Genomic DNA, 25,545 nt, shown 5'->3' on the forward strand with positions numbered 1-25,545 from the left:
GAGGCGCTGCCTCCGCTGGCCCTGCCCTTGCAGGCGTCGGGTGCCGCAGCGAGGTGCTAACCCGGGGCAGTCGGTGGGCTTCGGCGTGTGGAGCCTGCGCGGGGGAAAGCAGGGCTGGGGCAGGGAACAACGCGAGGGAGGTCTGGGCAGCTGCGGGTCTGTGCCGCTGCTGGAGTGCGGGGACCCGGGGGCAATGCACCTGTTTGGCTCATTAGAAAGAGTGGCTTTGCTTAAGTCCTTCACAGCTCTGTGCTACTTTAAAAAAAACAACCCAAAACAAACAGCAAACATCCACAGCGTTTCTACTCGAAGTAAGTCATCCTTTAGGTTTGAGAGGCTGCTGCCCTTTGTCGTTGCAGTGTTTTCTGGGTGTGTAAGTGCAACAAGAGTGGAGAAATGTGAGCACAGCTCCAAGATCCTGTTTGTCAACTATGTCAAGAAACTCCTAGGTTTCTGTCAGGTACTCCTGCAGTCATACTTTCTTGCTGCAAGAGACAGCAGTATTTCATCCTCTTCTCGAGCTAAAACCAAAGTTAGTTATTTGAACAATACTCTGATCAGGAGAGAAAAAGCCTGCCAGACAGTGACAGCACCCTACCCACTGCTGTAACTCCGCACTACAAACGTGGGCTGCAACAAGCTTTATCAGCAGGACCACTTGAGGTCTTGGGACACGTGTCTGGGTGCTGTCATGTGACGGTGACAAAGCTGACTTTTACCGGTGGCACTCGAGCAACCTTTCTTCACCGTAGGTGTGTGGAGGGTGGGGAGAGATGGACTTACTTTGTACACTCTGTAGTTCAAAAGAAAAGCAAACCCTACAATTCTAAAAACCTGTATTGACAAAAAAATATTTTTTTTTCTTCTATTTCAAAAACTGGTTTCAGGAAACTTCATTTAAAAGTGCAGTTTGAGAGAGATGATGCTAATTTATAAAGATTCTGGTAGCTCAGATATGCTTCTTTAAGTGATCCAAATGCTTTTATTTTATAAATACTTGTTCCCCAGAAGGCTACAGTAGCTACCGAACCTTGACCCATACCTTACCTTTTCCATAAGTGTGCTTGTTCTGTAGTTTGCCTGGGAACTTCTGGGGTCTAGGCTTACTACAGTGAAGTTGTGTGTCGTTTTTTTTTTTGTTTTAAATGGTACACTTTGAGTGAGAACTTAGTGTCAACAACACTAAATGCAAAGTTTCACTTTTTTTTGTGTCCATGTTATTTCCACTGATTCCTGCTGTTTCCTGAAACTTCCTGGCTTGTTACCCCTACCTTTTTTTTTTTTTAATATTTAAACCAAAGGCTGAACATGTTCCTATTTTCTCTTCCTCCTTTTCTTATGTGGCCTGTTGCTTTATCTCTGACTCTTACTCCCGTTTTAATTCTTTATTGATGCCCTAGTGGCCTTGCATTTTCCAGTTGCCAGAAGTTACTTAAGTTTAATGCTACAAATACAGTGATCTCGGAAATGACAGGAAATGCATGTAATTATCAAAACCCTCACTGTAACAGTCATGGGTATGGAGTTCTGCTCTTGTCTCTGTTGTGGAGATTTTTTGTGATCTCGGGTTATTTAAGCTTAGCTACACTGTTCCTAGTGCTTCCATTTGAAGAGGCTGATGCTTGCTATAAATCTACTTAAAGTTAAAACCTACATTGCTCTAAGAGATGTGATAAAATTGTCAGTTACTGCAGGTTTCCTCTATGTATTTCTCAGTAATGTGACCTCACCAAAAGATGTAGGCAGACTGTTCCTGCGTGCCTCCAGCATGGTAGGGTGCTTCATCTAAAATAAGGGTAGTGCTAGAGGTCAGTAGGTGGAAAAACAGTATCAAACCCATCTTGTTTGTTGGTTGTGGGTTTTGTGGTTTTTTTTTTCTTTTCTTTTCACATGCTTATGGTACTTCCTGAATTGTAGGGGACGTATGAATTTAGTAGCTGGGTCTCAGGTTTTCTGATAGTCTCTGAGCAGGATCCTGAACTCTTGGACCAATGGGCTGGTATCTGTCATTAGACTGCGAACTGAACAGATAAGTTTTAAAATAATAATAAAAAAGTCTATTTAATGTAATTCCATGAACCAAACCCAGGTTAAGATTGCAGCTGACAAAACTGTTGGTATGTGTCCAGTGTCCCAAAGTGGTGGTTCCTACTGGTTTCAGTTCTGCTGTCCTTTTTCTGTTTTGTCTTTTTCTTCCTCATTATCTTTCTCCCAGCTCTGAGAAGCTTTTACACAGCTAGCAAAGGATATTTCTCTGTTAGATTTGTTTCTTATCAATATGTAACCAATCTTTTCATCAAATATTGATGAGTCCAAGGTCTGTTTTCATTCTTGCAATGCTTGTCAGACTCCCTTCCCCTAAATAAATGCTTCTTTATTAATTGGCTGATATTTATTTTCTTTTCAGTGGACTCATTGGTTGCAGCTGGGCCATGGTGTTTGCTGCTGGAGGCTTCCAAGTGAAACTTTATGATATTGCACAACAACAGCTAACAACTGCACTGGAAAACATTCGGTAGGTCACCTGACTTGAAATGACCGGGATTGTAATGAAACTGTGGGATTTCTGTAATTATGAATGGATACCCACATCTTATTATTTAAGGGAAGATAGGTTTTAAGCTTGGAAGAAGGCTTTAACTTAGAAGTATGGGTCCTGTTAAGATCAGAAGAACTGTGCTCCCAAATCTCTCAGTGACACTTCTGAAGAGCACTTTAATTCTTAAGCAATGATTTAAGAGCTTAAGTTTAGATCCAAATTCTAGAAACTGTTTACCATGATTAGGTTATCTATAGGGTAGGCTTAAAATACATGAACATAAGATACTTTTTTTGTGTAGAAAGACATCAAAGACTTTCAAAATGGAAGTAGGTTAATATGGATTGCTGAGGATCCCTGCTGCGATTATTAGTATCTTATAACTAGACTTTTTAAAATTCTTTAAACTAATATTTTTTGAGTCCTAGAAGAACAGATTATTAGTTCCACTGAAGATGCAACTACTGATCTGTTATAGTAGAGGCTGGGAAGCATATTTAGAAGGAGCAAATCTGAGAGTGTGAACACAAGAACAGTCACACTGGTTCAGGCCAACAATCCTTCAGACCTTTACTTTTGCCCTGTGGCACTACGGCTAAAGCCACATGCTTTTGGTACATGACAGAGAGCTACAAGTTCAAGTCCTGCCTGTCTGCTCCCCTCCTCCAACCTTCAGTGCCTCGAAGTTGCTTGTGTGTTCAGTAATTCTAACTAGATTTCTTCTGAGTATTTCTCTAACCTGCCCTTGAACCAGTGTAAATCCTTTTGCAGCCTCCTTGCCAAAGGACTTTGTGTTCTGCAGGTTTACTTTTCGCTGCGTGAAGAGCTAGTCCCTTTTGTTTGTTTTCAGCCTGGCTCCTCAGTTGCTTTGTTTGGCCCCTAGTTCTTATATTAGAAGGGACAGTGGCTGGTTGGTTCTATTCACCCTCTTCTTGCTGGACCTGAAATATAGCTTTTTATATGCATTTGAGAGAGAGAGTGCTTTTATAGAGTAGTTCTGTACACAGTCTTGTGTTGCTGTATCAGCATTTAATTCTGAAGTTCAGGTTGCTTCATAATCAGCATCAACCTAAATGCGTCAGCCCTCCCTTCTTGATGCCTTGGAGTAGAGCATGTCAGCTACTGTGTGTCAGCCGTTAAGGGGAGTAAGTTGCACCTAAAAAAGGGTTGTGATGTGTTGCATCCTGATTGTTTTCTGTAACAAGGCTTACAGCAAGGAAGAGTGACTTCAGGAGCACGTTGTAGGTCCGTCGTTGGAGTTTGGAAGTTAAACAGTATGTGATGTCTAGCGAGATTTGCTAAAAAAGGCTTGATAATGAAAGAGGGGGAAAATCTGTCTCCTACAATTTTTTTTTAACTTCCCCAGACCTCTATTTCCAGGTAGATGTTAGTCAGACTATCATCTCTGTTGCAACACCTAGATGATAGACACTTCTGATTTTTTTTTTTATTTTTTTATTTTTTTTTCCCAGAACTGCTGTCATAGCAGTAGCCATTATGAGATTCTGAATTATTGCAGGAAGGAGTCTTGCAGTCTACATTAGTGAAGACAGCATTGGTGCCTAATTTTTTTCTTTTCCTATTAGGAAATAAGGACATTAGCCTTCCAAGGTTTTCAGCTTAGAAAAGCGAGGCATAAATCGTGGGCAACGGGAGAGGTGCCTGAGGACTGGAGGAAAGCGAATGTCACTCCAGTCTTCAAAAAGGGCAAGAAGGAGGACCCGGGTAACTATAGACCGGTCAGCCTCACCTCCATCCCCGGAAAGGTGATGGAACAACTTGTTCTTGGTGCTGTCTCTAGGCACATCAAGGATAGGGGGATCATTAGGGGCACTCAGCATGGCTTCACCAAGGGGAAGTCATGCTTAACCAACTTGATAGCCTTTTATGAGGACATAACCCGGTGGATAGATGATGGTAAAGCTGTGGATGTGGTCTATCTTGATTTCAGTAAAGCGTTTGACACTGTCTCCCACAGCATCCTCGAAGCTAAACTGAGGAAGTGTGGTCTGGATGATCGGGTAGTGAGGTGGATTGTGAACTGGCTGAAGGAAAGAAGCCAGAGAGTGGTGGTCAATGGGATAGAGTCCAGTTTGAGGCCTGTGTCTAGCAGAGTCCCTCAAGGGTCGGTACTGGGACCAGCACTATTCAATATATTCATTAATGACTTGGATGAGGGAATAGAGTGCACTGTCAGCAAGTTCGCTGATGACACCAAACTGGGAGGAGTGGCTGACACAACGGAAGGCTGCGCAGCCATTCAGAGAGACCTGGACAGGCTGGAGAGTTGGGCGGGGAGAAACTTAATGAAATATAACAAGGGCGAGTGTAGAGTCCTGCATCTGGGCAAGAACAACCCCATGTAGCAGTACAAGTTGGGGACAGACCTGTTGGAGAGCAGCACAGGGGAAAGGGACCTGGGGGTCCTAGTGGACAGCAGGATGACCATGAGCCAGCAGTGTGCCCTTGTGGCCAAGAAGGCCAATGGCATCCTGGGGTGTATTAGAAGGGGTGTGGTTAGTAGGTCGAGAGAGGTTCTCCTCCCCCTCTACTCTGCCCTGGTGAGGCCGCATCTGGAATATTGTGTCCAGTTCTGGGCCCCTCAGTTCAAGAAGGACAGGGAACTGCTAGAGAGAGTCCAGCGCAGAGCCACGAAGATGATTAAGGGAGTGGAACATCTCCCTTATGAGGAGAGGCTGAGGGAGCTGGGTCTCTTTAGCTTAGAGAAGAGGAGACTGAGGGGTGACCTCATTAATGTTTATAAATATGTAAAGGGCAAGTGTCATGAGGATGGAGCCAGGCTCTTCTCAGTGACATCCCTTGACAGGACAAGGGGCAATGGGTGCAAGTTGGAACACAGGAGGTTCCACATAAATATGAGGAAAAACGTCTTTATGGTGAGGGTAACTGAACACTGGAACAGGCTTCCCAGAGAGGTTGTGGAGTCTCCTTCTCTGGAGACATTCAAAACCCGCCTGGACGCATTCCTGTGTGATATGATCTAGGTAATCCTGCTCCGGCAGGGGGATTGGACTAGATGATCTTTCGAGGTCCCTTCCAATCCCTAACATTCTGTGATTCTGTGATTCTGTGATTCTGTGATTCTGTGATTCTGTGATTCTGTGATTCTGTGATTCTGTGATTCTGTGATTCTGTGATTCTGTGATTCGGTACAGTGCTGTTTGGGTGTGTCTGTACTGTCCTGTGCCTGCATGTGCTGCCCTGTAGGAGTTCAAGGCAGGTTTTGCCTTTTACGTAAGGTGTTCTTAACTCACCTTATAATTAACTTGTGTATCTTGGCTGTTGGAACATCCTAGTTAAAAAGTCTAGTTTCAGGACAACATAGTTTTTGTGACAAGAACACAAGCTATGCGGTTTCTTCAACCAGTATTTTAATGATTATATCTATCAAAATATGGTCAAACTTGAACTTCTTTGCACTGATTTCATAGCACACAACCTGCAGTAAATCCCTTTGAGTTACTGATACGATACTTGTGTAAGAGCTGGAGCTTGAGTAGGTAATGAGGGCTCATGGGAGAGAGCAGCAGAGGAATGCCCATTGGAGCTGACAAAGCCAGCTGGTGGCTACTTCTCTGGACTTGCTGGGATTTGCTTTCCTTTGTCTCTCCAAATTGCTGGTACTTTTAGGGAAGTTTTTAGGCTTAGGGTTTTTTGGGTTTTTTTTGTTTGTTTGTTTTAGTATTGAAAAGTATTTGTTCTGTTCTAGTCTGCAGTCCATGAACTTTTAGTATGTGGAGCTACTCTGCATATTAAGGAGAAACTGGAGTGTACAGATAACTGGAGTTTCCCTTTTCTAAACAAAGAAAAGGTGGGATTTGAGTAGTAAACAACAGTCACTTTACTTCTAAAAGGAGCAGAAATGATACTTAAGTATTAACTATTATGTGATTGCCTGTTAGTACATTAACTTAGAACTTGTTCTGAATTTATATAAGCTGTATTGCATCTCAGAGTCATTAACTTAATGAATTTGACTCTCACAAAACAGTAGGTGGGCAACAGGTGTGCGTGGTCCTGCAAGAGAACTGGAATGAATCTGGGATGGACCTACGATGATCATGAGAGCCTGCATGTATCTGTATGGAAAATATGAAGTGTACTCTGTAAATTTATTCAAAACACTTGGTTATGGAAAAAAAATAAGATTAAAGTGTGGAATTTCCATCTACTGAAACAAGTGGAAATATGTATCAGGTTGCCACAGTATCAATAGACCAGATAAAGAAAGAAAAGGAGGGTATGTTTACTAAGGCCTAACATGGTGTGATGGATTTACTACCTATCTACCTGTTGGCAGACACGTGGCAGTCAGTGCCCTGACGCACCAAACGGCCGCACATTGGATTGAACTGGGTGTACCAGTGGCGTTGTTAACCAGTGTCTGCTCTAATGGAACAACCTTTTGTTCGGTTGAAGAAACAAACTCCTGAACAGCCACGCTTGACCTACTGAATGCATGCTGTAGTAACCTGCCTTGGAAGATGTAACTTTTCCTATCCAGTATGCTTTCTTCAGAGTCAGTGTGGTTCTGGTTTGAATGCAAGATTGCTAAACTTTAAAATAATGAGAATTAAAAAAACAAGCAGTACCCTATTCTTGAAAGTAATCCCAAAACATATGATGCAGAAATGCTGTAGTGCATGCCCCCCAAAAAACCTTTGTGATTCTTATAATGTGTAAACTTTTTTCAAATAGTTGCTGTGCTACTGTTCTAAACATAATTATGCTGCTGATAAAGACTGATTAATTACAGTGGAATTGGTGTATTTTTTCCCCCATGTAACCGGTTCATGTTTTATATAGAACAGTTTTTGCACATATAATGAAAGACTATTGCAAGGGGAAAAAGCTTAGTTGACTCTGAAGAGGACACTAAAACTTGGATATTTGCACATGCATTCTGTGATTCTTTCTGGAAGTAGATGCTGGTTAAATATGGTATTTACTTAAACACAAAACTGAATTTCCTCCAGGACATAGGAGCAGGTAACAGTTTTTAATATATAAAAAACAGTTGTCTGCATGAAGGCTATAGCTAACTTCAGAAAAAAAAATTGTAGAGTATCTCAGGAAGTAGTCTGTGCTAAAATATAAAGACAAGATTATTTTTAAAACTACATTATTATATTCAACTGCACTAAACAGTAAATTTGTACTGGAAGCTCTTTTCTATCTTCTGGTCCTTCCTGTCTTCTCTTAGGCCAAGTAGAAAAATTTCTCTAGGTCAGGTTGAAGTTGACTCTGTGAAGCGGTAGTTGTATCTAGGGATATGGGCACATAACATTACTATTGCTACTTTTATTAGATAGATAGAAGTGAAATGCAATACTAGTATCAAAACATGCAAATATTTGGTTGGAAGGGAAGCAGCTTTGACCCCCTCTTTATTACAGAATTGGGATCATCCCCCTTAAATTAATTAAAATGAAAAGAAATTATTAGTGAGTTCTGTTCTTCTACAGAACTCTGCCTTCTGAAAGCTGATGTATGGTGCTAAGGTTGCATGGTACTGAATCATAGAACGGTTTGGGTTGGAAGGGACCTTAAAGATCATCTAGTTCCAACCCCCCTGCCACAGTCAGGGATACCTTTCCTATAGACCAGGCCTCATCCAGCCTGGCCTTAAACACTGACAGGGAGGGGGCAGCCACAACTTCTCTACGCAACCTGTTCCAGTGTCTCACCACCCTCACAGTAAAGAATTTCTTCCTAAGATCTAATCTAAATCTACCCTCTTTCAGTTTAAAACCATTCCCCCTCATCCTATCACTACTTGTCCTTGTAAAAAGCCCCTCTCCTGCTTTCTTGTAGGCCCCCTTCAGATACTGGAAGGCTGCTAGAAGGTCTCCCTGGAGCCTTCTCTTCTCCAGGCTGAACAACCCCAACTCTCTCAGCCTCTCTTCATAGGAGAGGTACTCCAGCCCTCTGATCATCTTCGTGGCCCTCCTCTGGACTTGCTCCAACAGCTCCATATCCTTCTTATGTTGGGGGCCCCAGAGCTGGACGCAGTACTCCAGGTGGGGTCTTACAAGAGCGGAGTAGAGGAGCAGAATCACCTCCCTCGACCTGCTGGCCATGCTGCTTTTGATGCAGCCCAGGATACGGTTGGCCTTCTGGGCTGCAAGCATGCACTGCCGGCTCATGTTGATCTTCTCATCAACCATCACCCCCAAGTCCTTCTCCTCAGGGCTGCTCTCAGTCCATTCTCCACCCGTCCTGTATTTGTGCTTGGGATTGCCCTGACCCATGTGCAGGACCTTGCACTTGGCCTTGTTGAACTTCATGCGGTTCACACAGGCCCAGCTCTGAAGCCTGTCAAGGTCCCTCTGAATGGCATCCCTTCCCTCCAGCGTGTCGACCACATCACACAGCTTGGTGTCTTTGGCAAACTTGCTGAGGGCGCACTCAATCCCACTGTCCATGTCACCGACAAAGATATTAAACAGGACCGGTCCCGATACAGACCCCCGAGGAACGCCAATCGTCACTGGTCTCCACTTGGACATTGAGCCGTTGACCGTAAGTCTTTGAGTGCGACCATCCAGCCAATTCTTTATCCACCGACTGGTCCATCCGTCAAGTCCATGTCTCTGCAATTTAGAGACAAGGATGTCGTGCGGGACAGTGTTAAAAGCTTTGCACAAGTCCAGGTAGATGACATCAGTCACTCTTCCCTTATCCACCAGTGCTGTAACCCTGTCATAGAAGGCCACCATATTTGTCAGGCACGATTTGCCCTCAGTGAAGCCATGTTGGCAGTCACCAATCAGCTCCTTGATTTCCGTGTGCCTCAGTATAGTTTCCAAGAGGATCTGCTCCGTGATCTTGCCAGGCACAGAGGTGAGACTGACTGGCCTGTAGTTCCCCGGGTCTTCCTTTTTTCCCTTCTTGAAGATGGGGGTTATGTTTCCCCTTTTCCAGTCAGTGGGAACTTCACCAGACTGCCACGACTTCTCAAAAATGATGGACAGCGGCTTAGCAACTTCATCCACCAGTTCCCTCGGGACCCATGGATGCACCTCATTAGGTCCCATGGACTTGTGCACCTTCAGGTTCGTTAGATGGTCTCGAAGCTGATCTTCTCCTACAGTGGGCGGTTCTTCATCCTTCCAGTCCCTGCCTCTGCCTTCTGTGACTTGGGTGGTGAGGCTAGAGCACTTGCCAGTGAAGACTGAGGCAAAAAAGTCGTTGAGTACCTCAGCTTTCTCCATATCTTGGGTAACCAGGTCTCCTGTTTCCTTCAGGAGAGGGCCCACATTTTCACTAGTCTTCCTTTTATCACTGGCGTACCTATAGAAGCATTTCTTGTTGCCCTTGACATCCCTGGCCAGATTTAATTCTATCAGGGCTTTAGTTTTCCTAACCTGGTCCCTGGCTTCTTGGACAATTTCCCTGGTGCCCTCTTATGCTTTGTCTGTATAAAAAGGGGAACAGCTTGCTGGATTGGTTTTATAGCATGAGAAGTACACTGATGCAGGCTTTGCTTTCTTTTCCTAGCCTGTGGCATGTTCCATGGCTGTGTGGTTAGATACTTTGCCAAGGTGGCTTCCTCTTCCAGTCTCTGTTCTATATTGCACCGCTACTGTGTTTGTATCAAAGCCAAAATGCAGCTTGGCTTAGGTCTTCCTTGATAGCTTTATATATCTACTTTGAGGGGACAATTTCTAAGTAGACAATTCTTTTCAAAGTATATTTTGATGTTGAGTGCCTGACGCTAGCACATCAAGGTTGTGCTAAATCATAGGCTTGATTCTACCTTTCAATTTTACCTCTGCCCGCCCCTTCCCCCTGAAGAGTGCAATTAACTAGCGAGGGAAAATTGCTTCATTTGCAGAATTAACTAGAGAACTTGTTAATAGGCTTTGGAAGGGGATAGATTCTGTCTTTCCAAAGGTTCTGCCTGGCCATTCTGTAGTTGAAAATGTCTCCAAAGGGACATGATGCCTTTTTACCTCATTCCTGCGTGTCAGCCAGTCCCCTGGGCAGCTAGAATATATGATTTAAATAAAACTGATTTTTGCAATTACAAAGGCCTTGTTTTGAGAACAGTTGTGGTGTTGACATTTGCCTGGTAGGCAGAAGTAACAGGTTGTCCAGCAAGCTGGTGAAATCTCCATCCCTGAAGGCTTTCAAGGCTTGGCTACACAAAACCAAGACTAACTAATCTGGTGTTAGCAATATTTCTGCTGCAGGTGCAAGCTGGACTGGAGACTTCCCAGGGCCCCTTTTAGCCAGTGTGTGTGTGACTGTGGGAGATGCAGGTTTCAGGCTGTGTCTGCATGGTCAGAAGCAGGGATGTGAACTGTGGGTCTCTGTTGTAGGTAGGCCTACTTTGGTTTTGGTGGGAATTTCCATGTTGAACCTAAACTTCAACAAAATAAAAAAAATAATAACCATAGAAAATACTTCCTAGCAGGAAGGTTTCCCAGCATAAACTTGTCAGTTCTGATGCCAAGATGCCAAAAGGATTTTGAGAAACCTAACAAGTGAACTTATTTAGCTCTCTAGATTTGGAGACAGTATTGGAACTGATCTTCTGAGGGTAAGAATTAACTTGTAAGGAATTGCAGACCCTGCTCAGACTCAGAAATATCGGCAAGTTTGTGTTTACCATGGAAAAACATAGTGACCATAACTGCTTTTTACTGTTAAAGAGTGTTTGCTCTTGTTGCAGCATCCAGTTTGTATAATGACAGTATAGACATCCTGACAGTGCCATGGCTGGAAAACAGTTTGTTTTTCTGTTACAGTTTGTGTCCTAAACTTTAGGAGACCTCAGAACTTTGATTGGCTTTTGTGCGTCACCATGCTCTGAAGCTGCCTCCCGGCTCCTCTGTAGTCCTTTGCTTTGTGCCTCTTCAAAACTGTGTCAAAGGTGGATGTGCAACTGTCCCTCTTTAATATACTGCCATTGCTATGGATGAAGTGCATTTGACAGCTCTGGATCTATATTGTCTGGACAGAAACATACATACTGTTGTGGTCCAGCTTGTACTGCTGTTTCAGGAAGACTTAATGTGTAATAGCTTTTGCATGATGATGTGCTGTGTGCTTAGCTTTAGTCTGGGGAAAGCAGGAAGAGGGAAAGTGGTTGCTGACGCTTTCAGATGGTCAATTGCAACTCAGTATTGCAGCTTACTATTCAGCTGTTTTACATGTGGACGGTGAGCTGGTCCCATTGTCAGGGGCTTTCAGTTGCCTACTTGGTCTGTTGTGTCTCAGGCTAGATACATGGGACCTGGTAATGTTTTGTTTTGGTTTTTTTTTTGCCATGTCAACTATTCTCTCATTTATCAGACGGCACTAATAGTGGTCTGGTGCCATGACTGGTTAGTGGCCCTAGTCTTTGACAATGGTGGTCGCCTGAACTTGTGAAGAATAATATTGGTGTTGTCTTTTCTTCCCTCCTTTCTCCTTGCTGGCTGGGGCAGTAAGTTTGTGATTAAGTAGTCTTGAATCTTGCAAGTATTTGCTTGTTGCAACAATGTGTGCTGAATACTGTGACTGCCCAATAGTAGCTATGGATAAAGGTGAGGCAGTGGGGTGTGAACAAGATGGGTTTACTGTTAGCATCACTTGCAAGGTCCTTCTGTAAAGACTTTTAAAGTAGGAGTTGTAACCAAGAGCATTCCAGGCAGCGTATGCGATCAGGAGTGTTACTATAGATTGGGTGCCTTATCTTGAAGCAAATAAGGGCTCAGTTCCCAGAGTAGTGTTGACTTGGGCAGTCAGGTACAACAGTAAAACTCTGGAGGTAGACAAAGTGTGTGCTCTAAAAGGAAGTAGTATTTTCTTATGGATGTGAATTCTTCATTCTTTGAAGACCTTACAGGTATTGAGTCAAATTCTTCAAGCTGTGGACACAATACAGTTGCAGAGTGACGTCCTGTGGTGCGTGCTACGGACATGGCTGCAGTGACCTCAGTTAGTGGTCATCCTCAGGGAGGATCACCCTGAAGTCTAGGCTGCCTTGAATAAAAAGCCATGCAGTAAGGGTCAGTGGTGCACTGTACAAACCGCTCTGGTTTGTGCCCTGATGTATGAGAAGTATCAGGGGAAGGTCCCTTCCTTTGCCCACACTTTTGTGGCAGTCTGATACCCCAGGGGAATATAAAGTGGGTTTAGCATTTGGAAGACTTAAAATTCATTTGTGGAACAAAACAACCAAAATGTCAATAAATATACTGGTGAATGGGCCCAAAGAAGAAAATTTCCTGGGAAGGAAGCCCAAAATGTAAGTAATGCACATATTGCTTATTCCATGCTTTAAATAACCATACTAATTTAAATAAATGGCTAACGTGAAGATTGGTGATGTTAACAGAAAGATTTTTGTTTAGGGGGAAAAAAAACAGTCCAACCTTAAGTTGCAAAGGATGAAGGTGGTGGTTTTGCGGGTTAATTAAGAAATTATGTTCTTGATGCACAGTGTAGTGTGTAATGGCTTATGACAGAGAAGTAGAAATGACAGGATGGTCGTCACTGGCAGAGAAGGAAAGGTGTGGAACCAGAGACAGGTACTGCAAACTTCTGTAAGAGCTTGTGGAAGAAAAATAAAAGCCAATTCTTTTAGTCTGTGACCCTAGCATTTCTGAATCCCTCAGTTACCAATCATGGACTGGCATGTGTAGTATTGCACAGAAGGTGAACAAGAACTTCACCCTCTTCTTCAAAGAAGGAACAAATTCTGTTGTGGTCTCTTCAAACTTAAATTTTGCTATTTTAATAGCAATATACAGCCTATGAGCAAGAGTATGCTGGATTTGAGCAAGAGCTCCCGGGCAACAAACTTCTGATGAATGGATAGTTAAGACCTTTTGAATTATTGATTCCTTGTCAATTATTGGTTCCTTATCTCGCCTCACAAGGTGTGAAGGAGCCAGAAGTTTGGATACTTTAGCTTAGGTGCACCTGTTTCTTTACAGATGAAGCACTAGCACCTTTAGTGCGCTTAGAAGCCTTAAGTCTTCGATGGAACTTCTGCCTAGCAAGCTGTGGTGTACCCTGGCAGCTTGGAAAATGGAGCTGAAGCTTCCTGTTTCCTATCCCTTGCCATGCAGATTGCTCAAGAGGGAGAAGTCTGCTGCTTTCCAGCCATCCATTTTCTATGTCATTAAGAAACCAAATGGGGAACTCTTCCAGACACTTGATGGATTTCCTGCTGATTTCTGTGACTTTGCCTGGGGGGGGTGTGTGTGTTTGAGCACATTTTGGGGTTTTGTTTTTTGTTTTTTTTTTTTTTTCTTCCTTGAAGCACTCTTAAACAAAACTTACTAAAAGGAATTTCTGGCTAGTTTAGCGTTGGGTAGGAAAGGTCTAGGTTTTTGAGCCTAAATCCATATTTGAGAAGAGAGGCAGAAAGCTAGTAATGGAACTCTTTTCATCAGTTTTGGACTGTATAAACTGGTAGAAATACTAATTTTAATGCCAAGTCTAAGGGGTGCCTGGGAAGCAAACCGGACAGACCTGAGCAGTGTCTAAAAAGTGTATGACATGTGGCTTCCTTTTCCGCTAAGAATTAAAATGGAACCTTTTCAAAGCTCATGTCCAATGTAAACAGAATGCAATGCCTAGCTGTTTACCCAGGCATCCTCTGCCTAAAAGAGTCAAAAATCATTGTCCATGATCATCTCTGACAAAAATAAAGAGAAAGTGTTAGAACTTGCAGTACAGAAATGATTATCTGGAGTTAATTGCTGAAGTAGCTCATTGAAGAGGAGAAAGTTAATGCTTGTAGGAGTTAGTGCTGTGTGTGTATGCACGTGGATATTTGTTGTTGTTGGTTTTGTTCTTCCCAGTCCAAAATAGGGGCGCATATTCTGGTTTGGAAGGTGCGCTGTCACCTTTACATGGCTTCAAAGAGAGCCTCTGTTGACATGTTACCTACTCCCAAGTTACTGGAAATACTTTGATTTAATGTACAAAGTCCACGGTGATCTGAAAGTATATGTTTTTTTTGACTGTTGCGCTAAACCAGGAGCAGAACTGCTCTGTGCATTTTTGGCTACCGCTAAGTGGCCACCGAGTGTTCTTTACCTTGATTTTTAGTGGAATTGCTCCCAGAAATAAGGTATTGCGGCTCTGGGTTGGTGTCAGAAAGAAGCTGTTTTGTTTCCTGGTAAACAAGTGTTCTCTTTTCCACTACTCAGCGTGGAAGAAAGGACATCAGAGTAACTTGCAGAGCAGCACGTGTTTATGACCTCTTAATAAAGCCACAATAAAACTAGTAGAGCCTATATTTGCTGTATTTTCTTGGACACAACACAACTACATGGATGTTGCAAGTAAAATTCCGATTCTTTGGAAGTTAATGGTAGATTTAGTGAGCCAGTTCAAGCTAAAGATCTGAGGGCTCAGTGAATCTCTGCTGAGGTGTGCCTTGCTTCTGTATAGTTAAGTAGGAACTGGATTGTCTTTAAATAAATCCCTGCAAGCTTTCATCTTTGGTGACTTCAGAATACTGTGGTCTAAATGTCTCATTCTGAGCTATATTCTCTTGAGGGGGGAAAAATAGGTACTTCCATTATAAAACAAGATGGATTGCATACTTGGATGCCTAAAAAAGATCAGATGAATGCACCTGAAACACTTCGTTCTCCCTTCTCTAAAAGAGAGCTGGAGATGATTGTCTCAGATGTGCATGTTGACAGGGTAGGTGAGATGAATCCCTCTCATTTTGTTTAGGAAAATCTGGAGGAGGAAGCTTAATGTTTTTATTTGACCTATGGACTCAATACTTGTTGACAGGAAAGAGCTCTAAATAAAAGGATGGTTTGACAAAGTTCGAGTGCATTATCCCTTGTTGCTCAGTAGGTGGTCTGAAAGGAGTAGAGAGAAAAAGAGGCAGTATGATCTACATCCCTCTTCCTTTTCAATTACTTTAAAATGCTACTTGAAAAATATAGATGACGCTTCCCACAACTTCATAAAGCAACTGAGAGCTGGGGTCCAGTTGCTCCCTGTCTGGGGTGTTTAGGATTGCTGGTGGCTGCAGTGGTGTCAGTGGCAGAGGGTAAGGAAATGCTGCCCCAGGGTGTAAGTGCTGGAGCTGGACTGGAGAAGCTGCCTGGGGCTGATGTTATCCCAACCCTGTGGCTGGCTGCCTGTCCTGCTTCCTAAGGACTTAGGATGGTGTCTGTCTCTGGTTGCTGTAGATTGTGATAAACATATGGGATCCCATCTCCTATGAGGTCTCTAGATACAAGAATAAATCAGTGTTACTGTCTGGGTACATGGAGGGGCCTGGGCAGGTGTATTAAGGACTGAGGTGTGGCTGGGAGTGGAGATCATTTGGGCTTATATAAATAAGTTCTACCCATTTAACATATACTGTCCTGTAAAGCCCCTAATGAAGACTGCCCCAGTGCCACAGTCACTTAGGAAACACATGATGGATCACTGGTTATTTCTGTGTTCAGTTGTATGATTTGTGTAGTACAAAAATACTTTTTCCAGGCTGTACAGCTTCTCTGTTGCTACAGCTTTCCCACCCTCCAACTGGGTGGCAAGTGCCATTTATTTCTCATGTAAAAAAGGAATTCAAAAAGAAGCCAGTGCTTCAGAACTAGATTGGTAGGGAGAAGAAAGGATTATTTTTTTTTTCCTGCTGCTAATCATTAGCTCAATTTCCTCCTTTCTTCAGGATGAGCAATTTTTGCTGAATAATAACCAATGGCTCAGAGGAGTTCTGGCTTGAGGTAACTGACAGATTTAACCATGATAATGGCTACATCAAATAGCTTTAAGTTGATTGTGATCAGATAGTTTAATCCCACTTAATTTCTGTGGAAATTGCTCTTCTAACTGACTTTTAACAGTTTTGAAAATTACTTGCTTGCTCTGGACGTTCAGAGTTTCAGACTGTAGAGACTTTTTCCAAGGTGGCATGTCCAGCCCCAGCAATAGTGTGTACTTGAACATTCATTTCAAGCTCTGGCCACTCAATTTAGTAACTAATTGAATTTTTTGGCACTTGCTCTGTAGTCATTACCTATGTAGTGGTATGGGTTTTTTAGGAAGGACTCCTGGCTGTATGGAATGTATTTATTTATTTCTATAGAGTTAAACAGTGTTCCTACAGGGAAGCTTCATAACAAAACAGCTGTTGTTTGTAAAACTAGATGAAGTATGTTAAAGGGGCCTCTCTTCCTATTAGAAAAACTTGCTGATCCTGCACCAGTGAAAACAGGTTTGAGGTGGTGACAAGCTTGCGTCTAGGAGTGGATCTTGGAGGTGTCTGTGCTTGAAGAGAAGAAAAAAATATTATAAGACGGGGGAGCAAAGAGAAATGTCTGAAATGAACCTTTATATTTTTGACTATAAATATATGCAGTGGCATGGCAAATAGCAGAGTACTACTGGTTTGTTAAGAAACTTTTTAAAAAATCAATGGTGGCTTAACAATGATAAAGTACTTAAATGTGTATATCTTGTTTCTGTCAGCAAACAAATGAAAGAGCTGGAGGAGTCGGGATTCCTGAAAGGAGCTTTGAGTGCAGAGCAGCAGTTGGCTCTCATTAGCATCTGTACAGACCTGAAGGCAGCAGTAGAGGGTGCTACTTTCATTCAGGTAAGCAAGTATTTGACAACTAGCAAACAAATTTAGAAAGATGATCAAGAGCTGTGCTGTGCAGTCGATGCGCAATGGAGAGTTCGACATCCTGACCACATAAGGATGGTTGTGCTTGTTAAAGTTCTTTCTAGCCTAGTACTTGACATGGGAGATGATGCCTCTTTGCAGGATTTCCCTACTCGAGAGTCATTGCAAGTTTCTTTTAGGTTATGTTGGAAGAGGCTGGTGGCTGGCTAAGCCAAGAGAGAATTGCTGACCTCCATATGTAACAAAGACTGTACCTGTGTCCTGGTTTCATGGGATAAAATTTATAGAATCAAGTTTCTGTTAGATTTTGTTTCAGTTTGTGGCCAGCCATGGTGATAAGGCCATGAGCATTCTGTAGCAGTTAAACCCAGGGCAGCTGACCCAGGCTGGCCCACAGGTGTATCCTATATCATTAACATCAAGTTCACTACAAGAGGCAAAGCTTGCTGGGGAGGAGCAGGGCTCTTTTTGCTCTCCTCTCTTTTATCCTACCTCTTTTTCATTCTCAATGATTACCATTCCTGGAGCAATTTGCCAGCGCTATGTAGCTAAGTATAATTTTGTGTGTTTTGTATTATCATTGATATTGGTTTCTTTATTTTATTAAATCTGTTTAACTTTAACCCACAAGTCTCCCTCCTTTTCCAAATTCCCGTCCTCGGTTGGGGAAGGGACATTGGGTAAGAGAGCAGCTGTTACTGTTTAGCGCCAGGTATGGGCTAAACGAAGACAACCAATTAAAAAGACAAATGTGAGGGGATGGGGGGCAGAAGATTCTTGGGGGATAAATTATCTCTTAGGGAACACCACATGTTCTAGGGACCACTATGCCCAGGGATGACTTCTGTCTGACTGTGAGGGAACACTGGAGCCAAAAGCAGCTATCTGACAGTGCTAAGATTATTAAGAACAGGGTTGATATAGAGGGCTGGAATCTGTTCTGCTAAGTAAAATTGGGATGGGGAACAAGCTGTATTACTAAACATGATAGCCTGTGGCTGCGTAACTATTTGTATGCTTATTGGCATGAGCATAGTTCAGGGAACAGCTGAATCAGGGACCATTTCTGGGATAAAGTATGAATGAGTTTGGATTGGACTTGGCATCTTCTGCTTTGCATAGTCCCCCAGTATTATTCCAGTATTGTACCATTAACTGTCTCTACACATATGTGTGCTGCACCCAAGAGATGACAATTTATACTGTTTCAGGCTGTAAATCCCACAGTCTACTTAGCTGCAGCACATCCCTAATAATAAATTGAATTAAAAGGAGACAGATTTGCAGAACCTTTTCTTTTTCCCAAGTTGGTGAGGTGGAGGGGGAGAGAGTCGGAGGCAGAGCAAAACCTCACACAGGAGTCAAGGTGTGAATGTACTATAGATTCTTACAGTGGTATACTATTTTGTGTTCACTTCCTTTTCTACAGATCATGAAACTGTATACTGTTAGCCCAGTATCTTACTCCTTCATCAGTAATGAGCTCAGAGCTTGTCAGTTCGTATTATTGTTTTCACATATGTATCACCTACTTCTGCTGAGTTTAATCTGCAAGTTTATTGTCTAGTTATTCAATCCTGTAAAGTCCTTCCACAAATGTTTGTAGTTGTAATGATGATGACTGACTTAATTTTATGAGCTAACTTTCAGGGTATGAATGGATGTAACAAAGGGCACAGATGCCTTTGAAAGAGCACTGGTCAGCATCTTCCACTGAGTAAGAACTGACTTACTGTCCCTTTACCAGTTACTGTCCACGAAAGGACCTTTTATCTCACATGTGACCAGTTGACTTCCTTGAAAGATTTTACTGGTTTTTTGTTGCAAGACTTCTTGGGCATTCGCACCGACTGCATCAGCTACATGACTCCTCTGCCTGTTCTTGCTGCTTCTTTTAGAGAATTCTACTAGGTCTGTGAATCGGGACTCCCCTCTGAAAAAAGTTGCTTTGATTCTTCTCCGTTTATGTAATACTCATTCAGTGCTACCCTTTTCTCTTAACTTGCTTGTTGAGATCTTTCCTGAAGTTCCTTTAAAAGTTGCATCATGCTTGCCACTCTTCTGCTCTTTGGTACCAAAATAGTGTACATTCAGTTTTGTTTCAAGTGAGCAGTTGTATATCACTGTTACTGTGTGGGATATCCAAACCGTATGAAAACATGTCCTAGTACCTTGGTTCTGGTTCCCCTTTCCTCTGTTCTATGACTTGAGACAGACCCTGGGAGTCCCCAAGACTAAGACTTCAGTCATCTTCAAGGATTAGAAGGAGAAACAGAACAGTTGCAAAGAAATCGCTGTTCTGTGTGTGTTTTCCAGATGATCATCATTCTGTACTCTGAACATCTCTTGGTCCTGTGCATTCTTCTTCTCCATGTATTTTGGAAAAGGGGGATTTTTTTAATTATTCCTCTTGTAAATTGTATGTGTGGGGGAAGGTGTCCCCTTTGTTTAGTCTTATTTTGACAAATTAACAGCCTACATGGCCACGTTCATTTTGGTACTGCCTCAACTTTGTGAAGGCTGCCTTGTTTCTAGTAGACTCTCCTAGTTCCGCCTGTTTTCTTTTGCTCTTTCAAGTGTTTCTTACTACCTCGTATGTCCATATGGTATCTTTACTTTCTCTGTATGCTACCTGTAAAGACCTGATCCTTCTTACTGCCAACTTTGCATCTCCTTAGTATCCTCACTTTTATTGTAGTAGTTTCTTTTGAAGCTAAGCACAGCTGTGATGGAGTTCTTGGCTCTTGTTACTCCTACAGAGATGTTGAATCTTGGTATGCTATTGTTCCTCTTAGAGAGGCTCTTCAGCAGTAGGATTTTTGAACAAGGTCCTGCATGCTATTTCAGATTAAATCAGGGGCTGCATCATCCATCCCTGCTATCATTAGCTGATCTACGAAACAGGCATTGGGCAAATGTTGCAGAATCAAAGTAATTTTGAGCTGGAAGGGACCTGTGGAAGTCATCTGGTCCAACCTGCTGCAGGACCAGCTCACATCAGCATGCTCAGGATTTGTGCGGTAGAGTTTTGAATGTCTCTAAAGATAAACACTTCTGGTCTCTTTGGGTGACTTGTTACAACATTTGATTACCCTTATTATTAAACTTCTTTTCTAATATCTAATTGGAATTTCACTTCTAGTCTCTTGCCCCTCGTCCTACCACCATGAACCTCAGAAGAACCTGGCTTCTCTGTATGTTCCCTTCAGATAGCTGAAGACAGTGTTGTTGTGTTGATAGTCTCTGAATAGCAACAATCTACCTGGGGTAATTCAAGCTTCCTGGTACTATTTCATGTTCCCTTAACCCTTTTGATGTCTCTTAACATGTAGTCATTAATCATATAAATAAAAAAAAAAATGAAGTAACTGCAGTATGCCTATAAGTAACAAATTGTATGTGTGAAACACTGTTGGTGGTATTCATATCAGCTCAACAGTTTCAAACCATAGCATCAAATTTTTGTTTGATACAAAATGCTAACAAATACACAATGTAAGAGGGCAAATTATTTGAACTAGTCCTTAATTTGCTCTTGGAAGGGGAGTGGAACAGATATAAGAGAATCTTAATTCTAGGCTCACAGCCTTATTTCAGCAATGAACAGACTGCTTTCTGGCTGAACTGTATTAAACTTCAGAAACGTTGCCTAGTGCAGCTTTGAACCTGGAAGGACAAAGTGGACTAGTTGTAACTCATGAGTGCAAGTGTCCTGACTTTTAGTTACTTAAAAAATAAAACATCAGTTGCATTAATATTAGTTGAATATAGAGGACTCTGTTTTCTTGCTTAATGATACAGCCTACTGATTAACTTGTTAGAAGACTTCCATGAGAATTGCATTTCTTTACCCTAGATTTCAGTTGGTTAAATCTTAACTTCTTTTCAAATTTTGCCTTTGTAGAGTAAGTCCACTTCAAGCTTTAAAAATTTCCTTGATGTTTGCACTCCTTGAATGAATTCTGCAGACAGTTGCCTTCTATGTTGTTTTCGTGGGACATAAAACAAATGGGATGAAGCAGTGAAAAAGCAGAGCTGCTTAAATTACATTAGTGAAGATATAATAGTGAAAAAGATGCAAGAAATAATGAGAAAATTCATAACAGTAATGTCACGAACCTTTAAAAACAAGGTATGCCTTGATGCATATTATTTTATATATTCCATCTCCTGAGCACTTTTATGAAGTAACTTGTCTTGATTAGTGTGCTTTGCATCAACTTCAGAAGCCAACAGTCTGGTTTTTGCTCTAAAACTGAGTATTCACCCTGTTTCACTTCTTGGAGCTTTTCTGTGCTACTTAGAGTAAGTGCATAACCTATAGCATTTAGGTGAATGTGCACTGCAAGCCTCTTGCATCACTAAAAGCTTTAATTCTGAAATAACATTTCCATTAGCCGAAAACTCCATGGAGACAAATTAATGGATGCATTTGTATTGTAATGTCCTTGGCATGGGACACTCATGGGCGAGGTAAATGTTTCTTAATATTGTGCTCTTAACTTTTCCTGTGTAAATATATGATGACTTTTGTCTTTTGTCCTTATGTGACTATTGGGCACTGAACTTGTTAGTACGCCTTTCACTATTAAAAACAGATTTGAGTGGATGTGTGTCTAGTTCCTAAATAATGCAAGCTCAATAGAAAGCAGTGCAGAACTCTCTTACCGCACTGCTAGTAAAATGAAACAATATCTTTTTAAATGCTTTGCTTTGGAACAATTTACTAACAGAATAATAAAGTTTACTAGCTTTCAGAGGAGGATAAGATGACTAAGTAAGATCTTACTCTTGACACTTGAGCTGCTGTGTACACTGGTGAGTTGTGAGGCCTGGCCAGGCTGGTTGAAGGTGGGCATGGAGGGTGGCTGAGAGGTGATCTTCAAACCTGTCAGTTGTGCTGTGGCATGGGACAAAGCAAGACTAGCAAGGGGGTGAAATAAAGCTTGTAACTTATACCTTGTGGTCTGAGGTATTTCTCGTATTTCCTTTTAAAGGAACTATCTCTAAAACCCTTAGAACAGTGTCTTTATTTTTTTTTTTTCCCTTCTTTAAAAAGAGAGGGTGTACTCCCCCCTCCCCCTACCCCCAATACACCTGCACACACTTTTGAACTGCTGGTAACAACACTAATAGATCTTCAGCCTGGTCTCTTTTAGATCTTCCTGACTCTTTGTCTCTCTGTTAGACATATTTAGAAAAAGAGTGTTACCAGCTTAAGCACAGCTTTCAAAAAGTCTGGTGGTGCCTCAGAATGGGAAACCAGCATTGACTTGGGAGCCTTGACAGTAGGAGTGTCATGTCTCCTGTCATAAAAAAATTGTCTTTGATTGTCTGCTACCAGTTTCTGCCACTAGCTCTTGTTTTACTTTCCTGATGGCTTTCAAGAACCATTTTACTTCTGGGGATGAGGGAATATCTGCAGACAGCAATGGGTGAAAATGTCTTCAGCTGCCCTGAGCTCATAGGATAGACAACCATCTTGGTTTGGAAGGTGCGTTAATGATGTACGTCTGTAAATATGAAGCTGCTGGAAGGCAGAGTGTGCAAGCATTGCAGTAACATGGCTTCTGGACTGGTCACTGGTCAGCTCTGAGCACTGGACAGACAACGTGAGTCATTTATTCTCAGCTGGGTAAATATAAGCTTAGGCCTGTATTACCAACTTATCTTAAACATAGACGTGAGGCACCAGAAGTTATGTTTTGGCTTCTAGGGAGCTGGTTTTAAGCATGTGACTCGCTGTCTTTGTAGAGGTTTTGAGAAAACTCTTTTCCTCATTTTAGGGTTTGAAACAGTCTGATCTCAAAGACTTGCTGTAGAATACTTTATTAGGTCAGTGTTTGAATTGAACTGAAAGACTATGTTTGGGTAAACAGCTTGCATGTGTCACTGCTGTGATGGTGCTGCTGAATGGACTTTTGTCCTTCCAAACTTTCTAACATTCACTCCCCATCTATCCTGCGCATGTAACAATTGGTGTTGTCTACCATTACAAATTTCACAGAATCAACCAGGTTGGAAGAGACCTCAGGGATCATCGAGTCCAGCCGCTGCCCCTACACCACCCTGTCAACTAGACCATGGCACTAAGTGCCATGTCCAGTCTTTTCTTAAACACATCCAGAGATGGTGACTCCACCACCTCCCTGGGCAGCCCATTCCAATGTCTAATAACCCCTTCTGTAAAGAAATTCTTCCTCATGTCCAACCTGAACCTCCCCTGGCGAAGCTTGAGGCTGTGTCCTCTTGTCCTATCGCTAGTTGCCTGGGAGAAGAGGCCAACTCCCACTCCGCTGCAACCTCCCTTCAGGTAGTTGTAGACGGCAATAAGGTCACCTCTGAGCCTCCTCTTCTCCAGGCTAAACAACCCCAGCTCCCTCAGCCGTTCCTCGTAGCTCAGACCCTCCAGACCCTTCACCAGCTTGGTCGCCCTCCTCTGGACTCGCTCCAACACCTCAACATCTTTCTTGAAGTGCGGGGCCCAGAACTGAACACAGTACTCAAGGTGCGGCCTCACCAGTGCCGAGTAGAGAGGGACGATCACTTCCCTAGACCGGCTGGCTACACTATTCCTAAGAGAGGCCAGGATGCCATTGGCCTTCTTGGCCACCTGGGCACACTGCTGGCTCATGTTTAGCCGGCTGTCGATCAGCACCCCCAGGTCTCTTTCCGCCGGGCCGCTTTCTAACCACTCTTCCCCCAGTCTGTAGAGCTGCATGGTGTTGTTGTGGCCAAAGTGTAAGACCCGGCACTTGTTCTTGTTGAACCTCATGCCGTTGGTCTCGGCCCATCTATCTAACCTGTCCAAATCCCTCTGAAGGGCCTTCCTACCCTCCAGCATATTGACACTGCCACCCAGCTTGGTGTCATCTGCAAATTTGCTGAGGGTGCACTCAATCCCTGCGTCTAGATCATCTATAAAGATATTGAACAGCACCGGCCCCAGAACTGAGCCCTGGGGAACACCGCCAGTGACCGGCCGCCAGTTGGACTTTGCCCCATTCACCACCACTCTCTGAGATCGGCCATCCAGCCAGTTTTTAACCCATTTAAGAGTCCACACATCCAAGCCCCAGGCAGCCAGTTTGTCCAGGAGGATGCTGTGGGAGACAGTGTCGAATGCCTTACTGAAGTCTAGATAGACTACATCCACAGCCCTGCCCTCATCTACTAAGCGGGTCACTTTGTCATAGAAGGAGACCAGGTTGGTCGAGCAGGACCTGCCTTTCATAAATCCGTGTTGAATCCATGTTGGCTGGCCCTGATGCCCCGATTGTCCTGCATGTGCTGTGTAATGGCACTCAGGATGATCTGTTCCATCACCTTGCCTGGCACCGAGGTCAGGCTGACAGGCCTATAGTTCCCTGGATCGTCCTTCCGACCCTTCTTGTAGATGGGCGTTACGTTTGCTAATTTCCAGTCAGCTGGAACTTCTCCAGTTAACCAGGACTGCCGGTAGATAACAGAGAGTGGTTTGGCAAGTTCATTTGCCAGTTCCTTCATTACTCTGGGGTGAATCCCATCCGGGCCCATAGCCTTGTGGGTGTCCAACTGGCACAGCAGGTCACTAACCATCTCCTCCTGGATCCTGGGAGGTTCACACAGCCCCCCGTCCCTAACTTCAGGCTCTGGGGGCCGAGTCTCCTGAGGCCAACCGGTCTTGACATTAAAGACCGAGGCAAAGAAGGCATTGAGCACCTCTGCCTTTTCCTCATCCCCTGACACTACACTACCCTCCTCATTCAGCAAGTGGTGGAGGCTCTCCTTGACTCTCCTTTTGCTGTTGATGTATTTGTAGAAGCTTTTTTTGTTGTCTTTGACTGTAGCAGCCAAATCGAGCTCTAATTGAGCTTTGGCCCTTCTAATCTTCTCCCTAAACGACCTGGCCACGTCCCTATAGACCTCCCAAGTTACCCGACCCTTCTTCCAGAGCAAGTAGGCTCTCTTTTTTTCCTTAAGTTCTAGTCTAAGTTCTCTGTTTAACCAGGTCCGTCTTTTTCCCTGACAGCTTGCCTTCCTACAGACTGGGACAGCCTGCTCCTGAATATTTAACAATTCCCTTTTGAAGCATGTCCAGCCTTCCTGGACTCCTTTGCCCTCCAGGACCGATTCCCAAGGGACTCTGTCCACCAGCCTCTTAAACAGCTAAAGTCAGCCCGCCGGAAATCTAAGGCAGGAGTTCTACTCTTGCCCCTCCTTACTTCCCCCACTATCGAAAACATTTCATGGTCGCTATTCCCAAGATGGCCACCGACCCTCACATCTCCCACTAGTCCTTCACTGTTCACAAACAACAGGTCAAGCAGGGCCCCTCCTCTACTGGGCTCATTTACCACTTGCATGAGGAAGTTGTCCTCCACACATTCTAGGAATATGGCTT

At 43.2% G+C, this 25,545-nt stretch overlaps 1 protein-coding gene across 3 annotated transcripts in view; it reads left to right on the plus strand.

The window, feature by feature from the left end:
• Positions 1-25,545, plus strand: part of CRYL1 (crystallin lambda 1) — a 71,916-nt gene that overhangs the window by 2,973 nt on the left and 43,398 nt on the right. For all 3 annotated transcript variants that reach the window (XM_068395622.1, XM_068395621.1, XM_068395620.1), the window contains 2 exons: positions 2,408-2,515; positions 17,006-17,132. In XM_068395622.1, coding sequence (XP_068251723.1) covers positions 2,433-2,515; positions 17,006-17,132 — 210 coding nt within the window. In that variant the 5' untranslated portion in view covers positions 2,408-2,432. The remainder of the gene's footprint in view (positions 1-2,407; positions 2,516-17,005; positions 17,133-25,545) is intronic.

Source organism: Nyctibius grandis, chromosome 2, assembly GCF_013368605.1.
Source record: "Nyctibius grandis isolate bNycGra1 chromosome 2, bNycGra1.pri, whole genome shotgun sequence".
NCBI lineage: Eukaryota > Metazoa > Chordata > Aves > Nyctibiiformes > Nyctibiidae > Nyctibius > Nyctibius grandis.